Here is an 18,895-nt window from a genome sequence, read left to right as displayed (position 1 = left end):
CCCACATTGTGACTGACAGGCATCAGTGTTCACATTGAGACCCTGTCTGTCCCACATTGTGACTGACAGGAATCAGTGTTCACATTGAGACCCTGTCTGTCCCACATTGTGACTGACAGGAATCAGTGTTCACATTGAGACCCTGTCTGCCCCACATTGTGACTGACAGGCATCAGTGTTCACATTGAGACCCTGTCCCACATTGTGACTGACAGGCATCAGTGTTCACATTGAGACCCTGTCTGTCCCACATTGTGACTGACAGGCATCAGTGTTCACATTGCGACCCTGTCTGTCCCACATTGTGACCGACAGGCATCAGTGTTCACATTGAGAGATATCCCATAGGCCATATAGAAATGCCATATATAAATATCCCATAGGCCAAATAACCACCCATGACCAAAATTGTCCTTTTAAAACAAAATGCTTGAGACTCCAGAGAGGTTTAATAATATTGCCTAATGCCAATAATAGTCAATATTAGGCATATATGGTGGAATATGACATCAAGGCATGTAAGTAATAAGTTGTTTGACATATTTCACGTTTTTATTTGTTTTATGACAACCCTCTTTGTACATGTGTAAATATGTATTCAAAACAAATCTGTATTTTTCTCTCGACTCCTTTTATTATATTAGTTTTTATTGGGTGTTTTTTATAGACATGACAAAACAAGACATACACCAGATTATAAACTATAAAGCATTATTAAACGAGCCAACAGACCCGACCTATATCGATTAGAAACATTAACAAGAGCTATAGCAAAACATCTAACCAGCTCAGTGGCCTTGTGGTTAGAGTGTCCACCCTGAGACTGGGAGGTCGAGATATGCTCCTGCCCCTATATGGGCCTCATGGCTCGGCAAGGCTACTTACTTAATAATATAGCAAAACATGCATCAGTTAGTTGGAGTCAAGATGAGCCCCATATATATATACTCTGTCCAGCCCGTTGCAAGTAATACCTTTTTTCACTGACGAAAACTAAATGGAAACTAAATAAAAACTAAGCTATGCTATGGTGACTAAAACTACAAGACTAGTCGATTTTGTCAACAAATAAAAAACTAGACTAAAATGTTAGGAAGGGACTAGTGGACAAGAGATGCACTAGAAGTCATTTTACACTTGGTTGCATGCTGAAAAATAGCCGATCTACAAGCTCACAACGCGTTGTGAGCTTGTAGATCTGCTATTTTCAACACGCGTAAAATCAGCCATTACGGCGGCATCAAGGCTCCGCCAAAATACATTTTAGTCGACTAAATCAACCGTAGATTTAGTCGACAAAAATCTTATGACATTTAGTCGACTAAAACTAGACTAAACACTAAAACTTTTCCAGGTCACTAAAATGTGACTAAAACTAAATGAAAACGTTTCAAGAGACTATGACTAAAACTAAAAATGTCCCTCAAATTAACATCATCCTAAAGTTTATATATATTATTGTTACTTTTACTTCATTCTGGGCGGGAACCCCTTTTGGTGTTTCAAGCATTATGTTATACTAGAGCTGTTGAAAAATAGCAGATCTACAAGCTCATAGCGCGGCACCGAGACTTGTAGGTCTGCTATTTTTGAAAAATCATGAAAATGTGGCGCAAATCTTTGAATATAATATTCTTTCAGAGCGAACGTTTTGAACTCAAATCTTTGCTTCTGGGGACAACATATTTTCAGATGGGGGTCGGCGGCCAATTACATAATGTTTGGGGGTCCTTGACTAGAAAATGTTTGAGAACCACTGATATAGAAACATGGGGTTTAACCCTGTGAGAACCACTGATATAGAAACATAGGGTTTAACCCTGTGAGAACCACTGATATAGAAACATGGGGTTTAACCCTGTGAGAACCACTGATATAGAAACATAGGGTTTAACCCTGTGAGAACCACTGATATAGAAACATAGGGTTTAACCCTGTGAGAACCACTGATATAGAAACATAGGGTTTAACCCTGTGAGAACCACTGATATAGAAACATAGGGTTTAACCCTGTGAGAACCACTGATATAGAAACATAGGGTTTAACCCTGTGAGAACCACTGATATAGAAACATAGGGTTTAACCCTGTGAGAACCACTGATATAGAAACATAGGGTTTAACCCTGTGAGAACCACTGATATAGAAACATAGGTTTTAACCCTGTGAGAACCACTGATATAGAAACATGGGGTTTAACCCTGTGAGAACCACTGATATAGAAACATGAGGGTGTAACCCTGTGAGAACCACTGATATAGAAACATGATGTTTTAACCCTGTGAGAACCACTGATATAGAAACATAGGGTTTAACCCTGTGAGAACTACTGATATAGAAACATGAGGGTGTAACCCTGTGAGAACCACTGATATAGAAACATGAGGGTTTAACCCTGTGAGAACCACTGATATAGAAACATAGGGTTTAACCCTGTGAGAACTACTGATATAGAAACATGAGGGTTTAACCCTGTGAGAACCACTGATATAGAAACATAGGGTTTAACCCTGTGAGAACCACTGATATAGAAACATGAGGGTTTAACCCTGTGAGAACCACTGATATAGAAACATGAGGGTTTAACCCTGTGAGAACCACTGATATAGAAACATGAGGGTTTTTCAGAAAACTGTCCAGATTTATAAGACATTATGGAGCTCGGGTCTAAATGGGTGAAGTAAAATATTTGACTACTTTTTCCACCCCTTCTTTTATGCAAATAATAAAAAGCCCTTTCCATCATCTTCTGAGCAGAAGTTCAAAGGTCACTCTGGCTGTCCGCGTGACCCCTGGGGGTCAACCCTCTGGAGGAGGGGAGGGGCCACAGCCCGTCTGACCAATGGGAGATCAGTGCGTCTGCATCCTCTGACCAGTCACAGCGCGGCGTGTTGGTTTTCCCATGACATGCAAATGACATGCAAATGACCTTTGGCCTATTGATCACATGACCTCTCTAGATCCGACCCTGACCTTCATCAGTCTTCTTCCTTTCACGCACGCACGCACGCACGCACGCACGCACGCACGCACGCACGCACGCACGCACGCACGCACGCACGCACGCACGCACGCACGCACGCACGCACGCACGTGTTGAGAGCTTGTAGATTCACAGTGTGTCTGTGTGTGCGTTTCCTCTGACTACAATAACAAGACTGAAATAAACAAATAAGACTAAAATAAAAAAAACTCGCAAATCCAGGTAACAGATTATAGAAAACATCATTCTAGAGAATTGAAAATGTAATTAAACAAGCAGCTATTTATTTATTGGCTTCCAGCCCTAAGGAGAGTTGATTAAATCAATAGTTTTATGTTCTAATCAATATGCGATTAAACTCCCAACGGAAGATCTGATTGGATATCCATCAGACAATTAAATGTTTTATGTGCTACGTATACCTTTAGACATATGTGACTAAATTGGACTGAGGGACTGCCATTGGATTTTTTTGAATTTTTTTCACCAGTTTTGGAGATATGGCTCATGCCGCTCATAGAGTTATGTCTTGCAGAAAACAGCGAGTTGAGAAAACAGGCTTGAAAGGTTCACTTCTGTGGTCTCTAACATTACACCTAGCTACATGTTTAAGCATTTATTTCATATTTACATGATATTTAAATATGAGGTGTTTTTTTACACCAACATTTTTTTATTTTTGTATTGTTTTGGCTATTAGTCCCAAAGTGACTGCAAAAGATTGATGCTATTGGTTTGTGTAGAAATTTGTGTAACTAAATTGACCCATAAGGGTCCATTTGGTTCCATGTGTTACACTCTCAGAGTTACAGACCCGTAAGGGGTCCATTTGGTTCCGTGTGTTACACTCTCAGAGTTACAGACCCGTAAGGGTCCATTTGGTTCCGTGTGTTACACTCTCAGAGTTACAGACCCATAAGGGTCCATTTGGTTCCATGTGGTACACTCTCAGAGTTACAGACCCGTTAGGGTCCATTTGGTTCCATGTATTACACTCTCAGAGTTACAGACCCATAAGGGTCCATTTGGTTCCGTGTTTTACACTCTCAGAGTTACAGACCGTAAGGGTCCATTTGGTTCCATGTGTTACACTCTCAGAGTTACAGACCCGTAAGGGTCCATTTGGTTCCATGTGTTACACTCTCAGAGTTACAGACCCGTAAGGGTCCATTTGGTTCCATGTGTTACACTCTCAGAGTTACAGACCCGTAAGGGGTCCATTTGGTTCCATGTGTTACACTCTCAGAGTTACAGACCCGTAACGGTCCATTTGGTTCCGTGTGTTACACTCTCAGAGTTACAGACCCGTAAGGGTCCATTTGGTTCCGTGTGTTACACTCTCAAACCGTCGACTGACCACAAGCCAGCATGGGGGGGAGGGGTTCAGTCCATCTGACCTCACAGCTGGGATGTGTGTGTGTGTGTGTGTGTGTGTGTGTGTGTGTGTGTGTGTGTGTGTGTGTGTGTGTGTGTGTGTGTGTGTGTGTATGAGTGTATGCGTGCGTGCGTGCGTGCGTGCGTGTGTGCGTGCGTGCGTGCGTGCGTGCGTGTGGGGGGGGGGGGGGGGGGGGGATCATTGTCAGCGGGCGGATCAATAAGTGAATTAATTAATGAGCAGCTGACTGACTGACTCGATACATGTTCATTCATTCATTCATTCAAAACTGATTTGAAATGTTTATTTCAAAATCTGTAATATGCAGGATGGGTACACATGGGGGGGGGGGGGGGGGGGGGGGGCTTGGGGTACAGACAGTTCAGATGGAAGTATAGGCCTGTAGGTCATTACAAAAACCTTTTCACCCCTTTATGAAAACAGTATATAGGCCTAGCATAATAGTATAGTAGTATTAAATTGTCACTTAATTCACTCACTGTCATCTGAGGCATGGGGAGTGCATGGACCCCCTCCAAAGCCATGTCCCACAGGCTGAGAAGTTAGAACCAGGGCCATATAGTGTGCATGATGGTGGTGGGTGACTATGAGTGTGTTTGGGGGGGGGGGGGGGGCGAGGGGGGGGGGGGGGGGGGGGGCCTCACTCACTCCCTCAGTCCATCCAGTCATTCAGAGCAGAGACTCGTAGCGGAGAGGATCTGCATCCTAAGGGATTTATATCTGGATTATAACGACACACTGCGTGAGAAGAGGGATTAATAGTTAACGGGCCAATTATGGGCACTAGATTTGCCCGTAAGTAAACCTCAAGTTTAGCAGCATGTACAGTTAATATACGGTAATATTATAGCCTATAGGCTATACGGGGTGATGGACGGTACATTTCGGGAGTTTACCGGAGTTTGTCGGTAAACTTATACCGGGTGTTTCCTGGAATATATACCCGACCGTGTTCCATGCTTTCTGCGCAGTGAGTGACAACAACGATGACCAAGTTTAAGATGAAAGCAGTGCCTTTATTATCATGGAGGTGGATGATATGGGCTCTGTGTCTGCTGCCTCCATCAAGTACGTATATAACTCTATTTATGACCGTTTATGACCGAGGCTATAATTAAGTCATTGCATTTTTGTTTTTTACATTTTCGTTCTTTCATGTCATGTCATGTGAAAGCAGGGAATCATAGCTTCAAATTGACATATTGGTTGTTCAGTTTGACCCACCAGTTTTGGAGATATGGCTTATAGAGTAATGTCTTGCAGAGAAACAGCGAGTTGAGAAAACAGGCTTGAAAAGGTTCACTTCTGTGGTCTCTAACATTACACCTAGCTACATGTTTAAGCATTTATTTCATATTTACATGTCTTCTGTGGACTCTAACATTACACCTAGCTACATGTTTAAGCATTTATTTCATATTTACATGTCTTCTGTGGTCTCTAACATTACACCTATAGCTACATGTTTAAGCATTTATTTCATATTTACATGTCTTCTGTGGACTCTAACATTACACCTAGCTACATGTTTAAGCATTTATTTCATATTTACATGTCTTCTGTGGACTCTAACATTACACCTAGCTACATGTTTAAGCATTTATTTCATATTTACATGTCTTCTGTGGTCTCTAACATTACACCTATAGCTACATGTTTAAGCATTTATTTCATATTTACATGTCTTCTGTGGACTCTAACATTACATAGCTACATGTTTAAGCATGTATTTCATATTTACATGTCTTCTGTGGACTCTAACATTACACCTCATTTTGGATTTAAAAAATACTAATAATCATAATAATAATAATTTTCTCCTCTCCTGAACAGTTAGTCTTGCCTCCATGACTATCTCTGTATCTCAAAAAGAGTCACATGTACACTTTACTGTTAGGAAGACAACTGTTAGGAGACTTAGTATTAGGACATTTTAACCCTGATGCCTGTCAGTCACAATGTGGGACAGACAGGGTCTCAATTTGAACCCTGAGGCCTGTCAGTCACAATGTGGGACAGACAGGGTCTCAATGTGAACACTGATGCCTGTCAGTCACAATGTGGGACAGACAGGGTCTCAATTTGAACCCTGAGGCCTGTCAGTCACAATGTGGGACAGACAGGGTCTCAATTTGAACCCTGAGGCCTGTCAGTCACAATGTGGGACAGGGTCTCAGTCCCCCATGTAAAGGGGGACAGTCCCCTAATATCATGTCTGTAACAAACCCTCTAATGTTTAGTTGGACTTTGAGGTGCACTTCATTCATTCATGGCCTCCGTAGGTTTTCAACCCTCTTCATGTCAAGGATTCATTGTTGTCTCCACCAGGCCGAAGGCATGGGGTCGGGGAGGGAGTATGTTTTATTGTCTCCACCAGGCCGAAGGCATGGGGTCGGGGAGGGAGTATGTTTTATTGTCTCCACCAGGCCGAAGGCATGGGGTCGGGGAGGGAGTATGTTTTATTGTCTCCACCAGGCCGAAGGCATGGGGTCGGGGAGGGAGTATGTTTTATTGTCTCCACCAGGCCGAAGGCATGGGGTCGGGGAGGGAGTATGTTTTGCACTCTGTCCGTGTGTCCGTGTGTGAGTGTGTGTCCGTCTGTTACCTGCTAATCTCCGGCACCGTTAACCCGGTCGATGCTAAACTTTGCACACACACTTCCTGGATGCCAACGATGAACCTCTGACTCACATTTTCCAGAACGGCCTGTTATAGTGCCACCAGGAGGCCGACTTTTGAAAAACACATTTGTTTGATATTACTCCTCCAGATTCTGTCCAAAAATCCCGCAAATCGTTACACAGTATCTCTATAGTATTGTGTTCAAGATGGATCTGTCCAATATTTCATATTCCATCCTGATTGGCCAACATTGGCTTTCAAAGTTTGCAGGATTGGCCCGTTTTGAACAAAAAGCCACAAATCATGAACGCAACGTGCAATTTACGTGAAATCTTTCATGGACTTTCCTATACTAGGCTGAGGAATATATCTCACCCTTTTCACATTGGCCTGTTATAGCGCCACCATTTTTGGAACAGGCGTACTGTATGAAGATTGGCCTGTTATAGCGCCACCATTTTTGGAACAGGCGTACTGTATGAAGATTGGCCTGTTATAGCGCCACCATTTTTGGAACAGGCGTACTGTATGAAGATTGGCCTGTTATAGCGCCACCATTTTTGGAACAGGCGTACTGTATGAAGATTGGCCTGTTATAGCGCCACCATTTTTGGAACAAAATGCCTCAAATCATCCAATTGCCACCAAAGGCGTACTGTATGAAGATTGGCCTGTTATAGCGCCACCATTTTTGGAACAGGCGTACTGTATGAAGATTGGCCTATTATAGCGCCACCAGGAGGCCACAACCTGACCTGCCCTGGTGGAGACCTGTGCCCCGAGGGGCACTATTCTTCATTTGAGCCACGGACCACCATTTGATGAAATTTAGCCTCTAAGACCATTTGAGCCACGGACCACCATTTGATGACATTTAGCCTCTCATTTAGACCCAAAACTAAACAATATTTTGTTGACATTTTGTCCACAATTCCATGCTGTATTGATGTTGGCACCATTAGGAGAGATATCAGGCAAACGCTGATCAGAATAACAATTCTTCTACATTCTCTACTTGTGTAGACCACTTGTGAATTAAGTAATATATGGGGGTCCGTAGACGAATGCATGTCAAACTGGGGGTCCTTGAAATTAAAATGGTTGAGAATCACTGCTAGAGACGTAAAAATGGGGGTCCCTGGTATTATCTCTTCAAATGGGGGTCCGCGGGATAATTAGTGTCAATTTGGGGGTCCTTGATATGAAAAGGTTTGTCTTCAACAACACTGTTTTACAACTCTCCCCCCCCCCCCCTACCCCCCCCCCCCCCCCAGGCGGTCTCAGCGAGCTGTCCTTCGTCACGGAACCATGTGACGTCACCGTCCAACCAAAGAGCCCCGTCCTGTTGGACTGCCAGGCGCACGGCCACCCTCCAATCAGCATCAGGTGGCTCAAAGATGGCGTCCTCCTGACGCCAGAGGAGCAAAGCCACCACCGCCTGGTCCTCCTGGCCAACGGCTCGCTGTACCTGCCCAGCGCCAGTCCTGGACCTTCAGACCAGCAAGGTCTGCTGCCCAGCGCCAGTCCTGGACCTTCAGACCAGCAAGGTCTGCTGCTCAGCGCCAGGCCTGGACCTTCAGTCCAGGGTCCAGAGGGTCCAGAGGGTCCAGAGGGTCCAGAACCATTAGCTCCAGAGGGTCCATCAGACCAGGGCTTCTACCAGTGCCTGCTCCAGAACCGATATGGAGCCATCCTCAGCCAAAGATCACGACTGACTTTCACAAGTAAGTCTACAGGGACGTGCACACATAGACAACAAAGGCCCTTTTACCCGTCTGTAAAACAACTGCCCTTTTACCCGTCTGTAAAACAACTGCCCTTTTACCCGTCTGTAAAACAACTGCCCTTTTACCCGTCTGTAAAACAACTGCCCTTTTACCCGTCTGTAAAACAACTGCCCTTTTACCCGTCTGTAAAACAACTGCCCTTTTACCCGTCTGTAAAACAACTGCCCTTTTACCCGTCTGTAAAACAACTGCCCTTTTACCCGTCTGTAAAACAACTGCCCCTTTTACCCGTCTGTAAAACAACTGCCCTTTTACCCGTCTGTAAAACAACTGCCCTTTTACCCGTCTGTAAAACAACTGCCCTTTTACCCGTCTGTAAAACAACTGCCCTTTTACCCGTCTGTAAAACAACTGCCCTTTTACCCGTCTGTAAAACAACTGCCCTTTTACCCGTCTGTAAAACAACTGCCCTTTTACCCGTCTGTAAAACAACTGCCCTTTTACCCGTCTGTAAAACAACTGCCCTTTTACCCGTCTGTAAAACAACAAATGGAACCAAATGGACCCTTATGGGTGTGTAACTCTGAGAGTGTATACAAATGGAACCAAATGGACCCTTATGGGTCTGTAACTCTGAGAGTGTACAAATGGAACCAAATGGACCCTTATGGGTCTGTAACTATGAGAGTGTACAAATGGAACCAAATGGACCCTTATGGGTCTGTAACTCTGAGAGTGTACAAATGGAACCAAATGGACACGTTAGTTAAATTTGTACACTCCCAGAGTTATATTAGCATTGATCTTACAATATCAATTGGGGGTCCCAGAGATAGAAATGCATTTAAACGGGGGTCCGTAGGGGGGTCCGTAGGGTCCGTAGGGGGGTCCGTAGGGTCCGTAGGGGGGTCCGTAGGGTCCGTAGGGTCCGTAGGGGGGTCCGTAGGGTCCGTAGGGGGGTCCGTAGGGGGGTCCGTAGGGGGTCCGTAGGGTCCGTAGGGGGGTCCGTAGGGTCCGTAGGGGGGTCCGTAGGGGGGTCCATAGGGGGTCCGTAGGGTCCGTACGGGGGTCCGTAGGGGGTCCGTAGGGGGGTCCGTAGGGTCCGTAGGGGGGTCCGTAGGGGGGTCCGTAGGGTCCGTACGGGGGTCCGTAGGGGGTCCGTAGGGTCCATAGGGGGGTCCGTAGGGGGGTCCGTAGGGTCCGTAGGGTCCGTAGGGTCCATAGGGGGGTCCGTAGGGGGGTCCGTAGGGTCCGTAGGGGGGTCCGTAGGGTCCGTAGGGGGGTCCGTAGGGGGGTCCGTAGGGTCCGTAGGGGGGTCCGTAGGGGGGTCCGTAGGGTCCGTAGGGGGGTCCGTAGGGTCCGTATGGGGGTCCGTAGGGTCCATAGGGGGGTCCGTAGGGTCCGTAGGGTCCATAGGGTCCGTAGGGGGGTCCATAGGGTCCATAGGGGGGTCCGTAGGGTCCATAGGGGGGTCCTTAGGGTCCGTAGGGGGTCCGTAGGGTCCATAGGGGGGTCCGTAGGGTCCGTAGGGGGGTCCGTAGGGGGGTCCGTAGACTAATGCATGTTCCTCTGGTTCAGATCGCATGGATGGAGTTTATAAAGGGTCGCAAACACTGCCATGTGTGTGTGTGTGTGTGTGTGTGTGTGTGTGTGTGTGTGTGTGTGTGTGTGTGTGTGTGTGTGTGTGTGCGCCCTGCAACGCAGCAGGAATCTCTCAAAGGCCTTTTTGTTGGTGGTTTTTTTTCACACTTTCCACTCTTTGTTCCGAGTGACCTCGAGTGACCCCTTTAACCTTTGAACCCTGATCCGGCTCGGAGGAACACAACAGACCGGGCGGCGGTGGTCAGTCAGTGGACAGCTGTGGCTATTCACTAGACCTGAGCGCTCACACACACACACACACTTTGCATTTTGACTTTGGGGAGGGGGGTGGTGCGGGGACCCCCCTCCTGTGAACTTGCTGGTGAATATTATTGGTTGGGGGTTTTTTTTTTTGGGGGGGGGGGGGTCTTGTTTCTAAAGCGTAGAGTTGCTTATATTTGGGCTTAAACAGCAGTTGGTTCTCAAACATTTTAAATTTCTATCTCCAGATAAATCTAATGTGTTTCATTAAGTTGTGCCGCTTTGTTGCTTTTGAAAGAAAATCACACCTGTGTGAAGTGAGCGGCGCTCTTATCATCATACATCATCTCATGAACAACTGACTGTATGTGATTGGTTAGACGACATGCTCGTCTACATAATGACGTAAATGTTCCGTTCATTGTCGACGGCATTTAATGTTTGTGTTGCCACAAATTTACGTCATATTTGAGGCACATCATTTTCTCCTTTCATTGTCGATGGTAAATATGACACGTGTGAGGACATATACATAAGCTGTATATAGTGTTTGAGGGGCTAGCACCCCTCAACGCTGTATATAGGAGGGGCTAGCACCCCTCAACGCTGTATATAGGAGGGGCTAGCACCCCTCAACGCTGTATATAGGAGGGGCTAGCACCCCTCAAAGCTGTATATAGGAGGGGCTAGCACCCCTCAACGCTGTATATAGGAGGGGCTAGCACCCCTCAACGCTGTATATAGGAGGGGCTAGCACCCCTCAAAGCTGTATATAGGAGGGGCTAGCACCATATAGGAGGGGATAGCACCCCTCAAAGCTGTATATAGGAGCCCCTCAAACACAGATGGACGCGACGCGTTTACGAAGGGTTGAGGAGGAACAGGTTCCCTGGCCGGCAGTGAGGGGGTTAGAGGGGGGGGGGGGGACCCTGGCTGTGAAGGGGTTAAGGGTGGAGGAGGGGGAGGGGCCGTGAGAGGGTTAAAAGTGGGAGGAGCCTCTGCTGTGCTCTCCTTCTGTCCAGGAGGTCGGAGGTCAACCAGGAAGTGGCTTTGTGATGTCATTGACCGGCCTCTCTCTCTCTCTCTCTCTCTCTCTCTCTCTCTCTCTCTCTCTCTCTCTCTCTCTCTCTCTGAAAACATTGAAGACGCCTGGTCTGTATTTTAGGGAGGGGGGGGGGGGGGGGGGGGACATTGATCCGACATGGTATTGACTTCCTGGGACTGCAGAGGGTGTGTGTGTGTGTGTGTGTGTGTGTGTGGGGGGGGGTGGTTGAGGTCATAGTTCAGAGGTCATGGTTATTGTCATGGACTGGACGTTTTTTGGGGAGGGGGAGGAGGGGGGGGGGGGAGGGGAGGGGAGGGGCGGGGGGGTTATTTAAAGAATAAATAGACACACCACAGTGACTCAGCTGCTGTTCAACTGACCACAAGTTCACAACACAAAGACACCCCATTGGTCAGAGCACTGCACTGACCAATGCATCTAATTGGGTGCACTTACATTTAGTTAGACTCTGTTCCAGCTGCTGTAAACACTGTGAAAATAGCAGATCTACAAGCTCACAACGACCTGCAAGGCGCTGTTACTGAACACACTCTATAGCAATGATTACTGTCACAATATAGAGCTATTTAACACTGTTACTGAACACACACTATAGCAATGATTACTGTCACAATATAGAGCTATTTAACACTGTTACTGAACACACTCTATAGCAATGATTACTGTCACAATATAGAGCTATTTAACACTGTTACTGAACACACACTATAGCAATGATTACTGCCACAATATAGAGCTATTTAACACTGTTACTGAACACACTCTATAGCAATGATTACTGTCACAATATAGAGCTATTCAACACTGTTACTGAACACACTCTATAGCAATGATTACTGTCACAATATAGAGCTATTTAACACTGTTACTGAACACACTCTATAGCAATGATTACTGTCACAATATAGAGCTATTTAACACTGTTACTGAACACACATGATGTATCTGGAAATCACAATTCACATTAATATAGTCTGTTTTAGCTAAAGTGTAAACCTGGATCTTTGTCTCTCATTGAGAGAGTGACATGACATGTTTAGACAGAATGCTTGGGCAGCTGCAGGAGGGACCCTAAAGATCTGGCTTGCTGATAGTAAACGGCCAGGCCTGTAGGACACCTACTGTTCTGTGCTTGCTTCCTGGTGACCAACACCTTATTTAGACATGTGTGACAATTTGGTAAAGGGGGGTTGGGTGCATTCTTCCCTTTGTTGTCTCTGTGTTTGAGTTGTATAAGGTCTATTGAAAATGTTTGTAACAGTTAGTTCAGTGGCTCACACGCCGTGAGGCGGGTGGGCCAGGCCCATGGCTGTGAATGATGTCTTGTACTCGCTGCAAATAAAATGGAACTCCGGAACCTTCATCTGCCTGTCTCTGCTGTTGACTTCATGCTCCGTATTTTTGCCTGAGTATTTTCTAGTCTAAGTATTCAACGTCTGTTTATGCTCTATGGGGAGAGGGAAAGCACTCTCTCCTTTGTAGAACAGATTCTTCAAAGTGGTGCGATTACCCGGTCGTGTTGATGCATTTTTGCGTCAGGCGAGAGGACCAGTGGACAATTGACAATTCAGTCTAATAGATATTTCGGTCGGCTATTTTTGAACGGAGGAGGACGGCGACGACGACGGCGCTGCGCGCTGCAGTCGAACCAGCGAGACGATGGCGACGGCCTGCCCGGCGCGGTGGGGGGGGTTTCATTCATCACCACCACGACGGAGGCGGCCTGCACCGAGGAGCGGCGATGGGCAGCGGCTTGATGCTCTCGGCGATCGTGGCCAGAGGGCGATGGACAGCGGCTGGACGGCGGGGAGAGGGGTGCTACGGAGCACAGCGTGCCCCGGCCCGAGGGCGTTCGTCGGCGGTCAGCGGTCCAAGGGAGGCGATGGCCACTTCATTGACTCTTCACGGCGCGTCTCGACTCGACAGGCGCCGGCGGCGAGGCGTCGTGGCTTCGTTCCATTCAGCGGCTCGACAGAGCTGATCTACAAGCTCGCAACGCGGCGAATCGCTAGTTTCTGCCTCGCAGAGGCCTGCAGGCTCCTGTGATGACACTAATTCACTTTCTCGTTTTTTTAGTCATGTTGTATTTTCATGACTGAAAGGGAGGAGGTGATAAAGTGAATTCAGATCAGGATCAGAATGAAAGTTTTCGGACAAAGGGCAACTCTACAACAGAGCGGCCTACGCCATGCGGTGCATAAGTGTACTGCATCACAAACCTCGTTTGGCCCGTGTGCGCTGACTGATGACGAAGGTGAGACAAAAGGAGAAGAAACGTTACAGAAGATTTTATTATATCAGATGGATATCGTTCCATTTGATTCCAAATGTATGTTTACGTTTGTCTAGTTCAACATAGTAATGGGCATATATGTTGATTTTATGTGTCAGGTATTTAATTAGGGAAGTTGGCTTAATGGGGATGATATGCCTAAGGGAGATTTGGAGCTGAATAGAAATATTTACCGGAGTACAATTAGTTAGATGTCTCTTTGTCAGGCGAAAGACAGCGCTCCTGTCGTACGCATAAGTATTAATCATCCTAATTGTGCATAACGTTCTTATTTTTGTTCGAATAAATTTGTGAATGGGAAAAGTCAACGAAGGTATTTCTGCTATGACATGTGGGGAAAACTCTAAAGTTATATAAATTACTCTAGGATTTTAACGTAAGTGAATAATAGTAGCATGCACGGGATCTGGAAAAACTTAGTTAGGGTTTATGGTCGCCGGTGGTAACAGTGCTGTTATTTGTACGAGCCTTGGGGAATCTAGAGTGTTGAAATAATTATAGATGATTTCTGCATGTCCTAAAAAGATGAGTTAACTAAACAAAAATGAATCATTTTATGAATGACTATGGTAAAATTTATCCTTGACATTAACTGATGCTAAGAGCATCAGATGTAAAGTTTGAAAAACCGTAACACACTTTGTATTCAATAATTGGGTGCTTTGGAGTGAAGCAAAAGGGGTTGGATACAGCGACGGTGTATTGTGTTTAAATGTCAGATATATGTTTACGGGTTATCATTTATGTCAATGATCATGTTTTGAGTTATGTACAGGTTAAAAGTGAAGTTGATTACAGTACAGAGAAGTTGTTAGTGTGTAAGAGAGATTCTTACTGTGGTTTTCGGGCTGGAATGTATTTTTTACTATTTACTTACTTACTTATTTTTATTCATTGTATTTCCTATGTAATGTTTTAGCCTGAAATTAAATTGAACACAGAAGGGAGTTCTATAAGCACACCGATGATAATACTGTAATGGAATGAGAACACTGGTAACGAGTTATGTGATTTGAATGCCTAGAAGTTTGTAAGCCATTTTTAATTCTACTGTAATTGTTTGATTTCTTTGTGTCATCTTGATGTTCCAGTCAGTGCCAAAGGGAGGACGAGGGTCAATAATTGTGTTTCCATATTCGTTTTTATGAGACATGATTGTCTCAAAGGGAGGTCTGATGTATCTGGAAATCACAATTCACATTAATATAGTCTGTTTTAGCTAAAGTGTAAACCTGGATCTTTGTCTCTCATTGAGAGAGTGACATGACATGTTTAGACAGAATGCTTGGGCAGCTGCAGGAGGGACCCTAAAGATCTGGCTTGCTGATAGTAAACGGCCAGGCCTGTAGGACACCTACTGTTCTGTGCTTGCTTCCTGGTGACCAACACCTTATTTAGACATGTGTGACAATTTGGTAAAGGGGGGTTGGGTGCATTCTTCCCTTTGTTGTCTCTGTGTTTGAGTTGTATAAGGTCTATTGAAAATGTTTGTAACAGTTAGTTCAGTGGCTCACACGCCGTGAGGCGGGTGGGCCAGGCCCATGGCTGTGAATGATGTCTTGTACTCGCTGCAAATAAAATGGAACTCCGGAACCTTCATCTGCCTGTCTCTGCTGTTGACTTCATGCTCCGTATTTTTGCCTGAGTATTTTCTAGTCTAAGTATTCAACGTCTGTTTATGCTCTATGGGGAGAGGGAAAGCACTCTCTCCTTTGTAGAACAGATTCTTCACACACTATAGCAATGATTACTGTCACAATATAGAGATATTTAACACTGTTACTGAACACACTCTATAGCAATGATTACTGTCACAATATAGAGCTATTTAACACTGTTACTGAACACACTCTATAGCAATGATTACTGTCACAATATAGAGCTATTTAACACTGTTACTGAACACACTCTATAGCAATGATTACTGTCACAATATAGAGATATTTAACACTGTTACTGAACACACACTATAGCAATGATTACTGTCACAATATAGAGATATTTAACACTGTTACTGAACACACTCTATAGCAATGATTACTGTCACAATATAGAGCTATTTAACACTGTTACTGAACACACTCTATAGCAATGATTACTGCCACAATATAGAGCTATTTAACACTGTTACTGAACACACTCTATAGCAATGATTACTGCCACAATATAGAGCTATTTAACACTGTTACTGAACACACTCTATAGCAATGATTACTGTCACAATATAGAGCTATTTAACACTGTTACTGAACACACACTATAGCAATGATTACTGTCACAATATAGAGCTATTTAACACTGTTACTGAACACACTCTATAGCAATGATTACTGCCACAATATAGAGCTATTTAACACTGTTACTGAACACACTCTATAGCAATGATTACTGTCACAATATAGAGCTATTTAACACTGTTACTGAACACACACTCTATAGCAATGATTACTGTCACAATATAGAGCTATTTAACACTGTTACTGAACACACACTATAGCAATGATTACTGTCACAATATAGAGCTATTGAACACTGTTACTGAACACACTCTATAGCAATGATTACTGCCACAATATAGAGCTATTAACACTGTTACTGAACACACTCTATAGCAATGATTACTGTCACAATATAGAGCTATTTAACACTGTTACTGAACACACACTCTATAGCAATGATTACTGTCACAATATAGAGCTATTTAACACTGTTACTGAACACACACTCTATAGCAATGATTGCTGTCACAATATAGAGCTATTTAACACTGTTACTGAACACACTCTATAGCAATGATTACTGCCACAATATAGAGCTATTTAACACTGTTACTGAACACACTCTATAGCAATGATTACTGTCACAATATAGAGATATTTAACACTGTTACTGAACACACTCTATATCAATGATTACTGTCACAATATAGAGATATTTAACACTGTTACTGAACACACTCTATAGCAATGATTACTGTCACAATATAGAGCTATTTAACACTGTTACTGAACACACTCTATAGCAATGATTACTGTCACAATATAGAGCTATTTAACACTGTTACTGAACACACTCTATAGCAATGATTACTGTCACAATATAGAGATATTTAACCCTTTAACAAAAAGCGTTTTGTTTTAACCAAAAGTATCACTATTCTACCTTTAACACTAATTTTAAACAAATAAATAGATGTTCCTTTAAGCTATTGTGTGCTGGTGGAGGCAGAGCATTGATTGGTCCTTTATCAATGACAATGAATCAGGCAGAGCATTGATTGGTTCAATCAGTCCGCCTGATTGATCCATTGATCCATCGATCGGAGCAGCTGGCCAATAGACAGCCAACTGGTCATGGGAAGAATCAGCCAATAGCCAGCCTGCACACGCACACACGCACGCACGCACGCACGCACGCACGCACACACGCACGCACGCACACACGCACACACGCACACACGCACACACACACACACACACACACACACACAGAGAAGATGGATGCAGAATAGTGAAGATGCAAATTCTGATTGGCCGGAATGAGATGATGTATGATAAGAGCGCCGCTCACTTCACACAGGTGTGATTTTTGTAATAATTTTTGAGGGGCCGCTAGCCCAGACTTGTGTGTTTATATGAATTTTAGCGATGATTTGATTGGCTGAGCAAAGTTACATATTGAGGATAAAAAGTGAGGACGCAAATTGCGATGATGTATGTAGGCTGATAGGAGCGGCGCTCACTTCACGCGTGTGTGATTATTTTTAGGTGCCTCAGAGTTTGCGGAGCATCCCGTCGCCCTGACGACCCCCCAAGGCTCATTGGCTCGCTTCTCCTGCACACTGATGACATCATCACCCCGCGCCCAACAACCAGTGACATCATCAGCCCGCGCCCAAGCCGTCACCATCACCTGGGAACGCAACCGCACAGCACTTCCTCTGCACACAGACAGGTACGTACGCAGACAGACAGACAGACAGACAGACAGACAGACAGGCGGGCGGGCGGGCGGGCGGGCGGACGGACGGACGGACGGACGGACGGACGGACGGACGGACGGACGGACGGACGGACGGACGGACGGACGGACGGACGGACAGACGGACAGACAGACAGATCTACAAGCTCAGCTACTTTCAAATTGCCAAAGTAACTCTAACTAAAGTTTGTGAGTGTGTGTGTGTGTGTGTGCGTGCACGTGTGCGAGTGCGTGTGCGTGCGTGCGTGCGTGCGTGCGTGCGTGCTTGTGCGTGCGTGAGTGCTTGTGCGTGCATGCTTGTGCGTGCGTGCTGTGTGTGTGTGTACAGAATCACTGTGCTGCCCAATGGAGTGCTCCAGATTTCCAACGTCCAATCATCAGACTCGGGTCGGTACAGGTGTGTCGCCTCCAGCCTCCTGATTGGCTCTGTGACGAGTGGAGACGCAGCGCTGAGCGTCACCACAGGTCATTACATCATCATTACATCATCATTACATCATCATTATGTCATCATTATGTCATCATACAAACGGTTTGGTTTCTTACAAATATTATCAACGTGGCTATAATTCAGAATGCTTAATGTGTTTTTTTATATTAACGTCGTATAAAAGCATACAAGTATGTATAACGTTTATAACAAACCAAACCGTTTGAAAATCGGTTGAAAATGTAGCAAGTTATGGTTATTTACAAAGTACATGCCCATAGACACAATGTTATGAGTGGTTATTTAAAAGAACATGCCCCATAGACACAATGTTATGAGTGGTTATTTAAAAGAACATGCCCCATAGACACAATGTTATGAGTGGTTATTTAAACAGTACATGCCCCATAGACACAATGTTATGAGTGGTTATTTATAAAGTACATGCCCCATAGACACAATGTTATGAGTGGTTATTTATAAAGTACATGCCCCCATAGACACAATGTTATGAGTGGTTATTTATAAAGTACATGCCCCATAGACACAATGTTAT

At 44.8% G+C, this 18,895-nt stretch overlaps 1 protein-coding gene across 1 annotated transcript in view; it reads left to right on the top strand.

The window, feature by feature from the left end:
* Positions 1–5,248: 5,248 nt before the first annotated feature.
* Positions 5,249–18,895, top strand: part of LOC306918838 (protogenin B-like) — a gene marked incomplete at both ends in the record, with an annotated part of 65,542 nt that continues 51,895 nt past the window's right edge. The window contains 4 exons of the mRNA XM_079531693.1: positions 5,249–5,255; positions 8,275–8,724; positions 17,696–17,882; positions 18,238–18,374. Coding sequence (XP_079387819.1) covers positions 5,249–5,255; positions 8,275–8,724; positions 17,696–17,882; positions 18,238–18,374 — 781 coding nt within the window. The remainder of the gene's footprint in view (positions 5,256–8,274; positions 8,725–17,695; positions 17,883–18,237; positions 18,375–18,895) is intronic.

This window comes from Electrona antarctica, assembly GCF_951216825.1.
Source record: "Electrona antarctica genome assembly, contig: scaffold_86, whole genome shotgun sequence".
In the NCBI taxonomy this organism is placed as follows: domain Eukaryota; kingdom Metazoa; phylum Chordata; class Actinopteri; order Myctophiformes; family Myctophidae; genus Electrona; species Electrona antarctica.
Note: the sequence above shows the minus strand (reverse complement) of the source record. Positions and strands in the feature narration are given on the sequence as shown.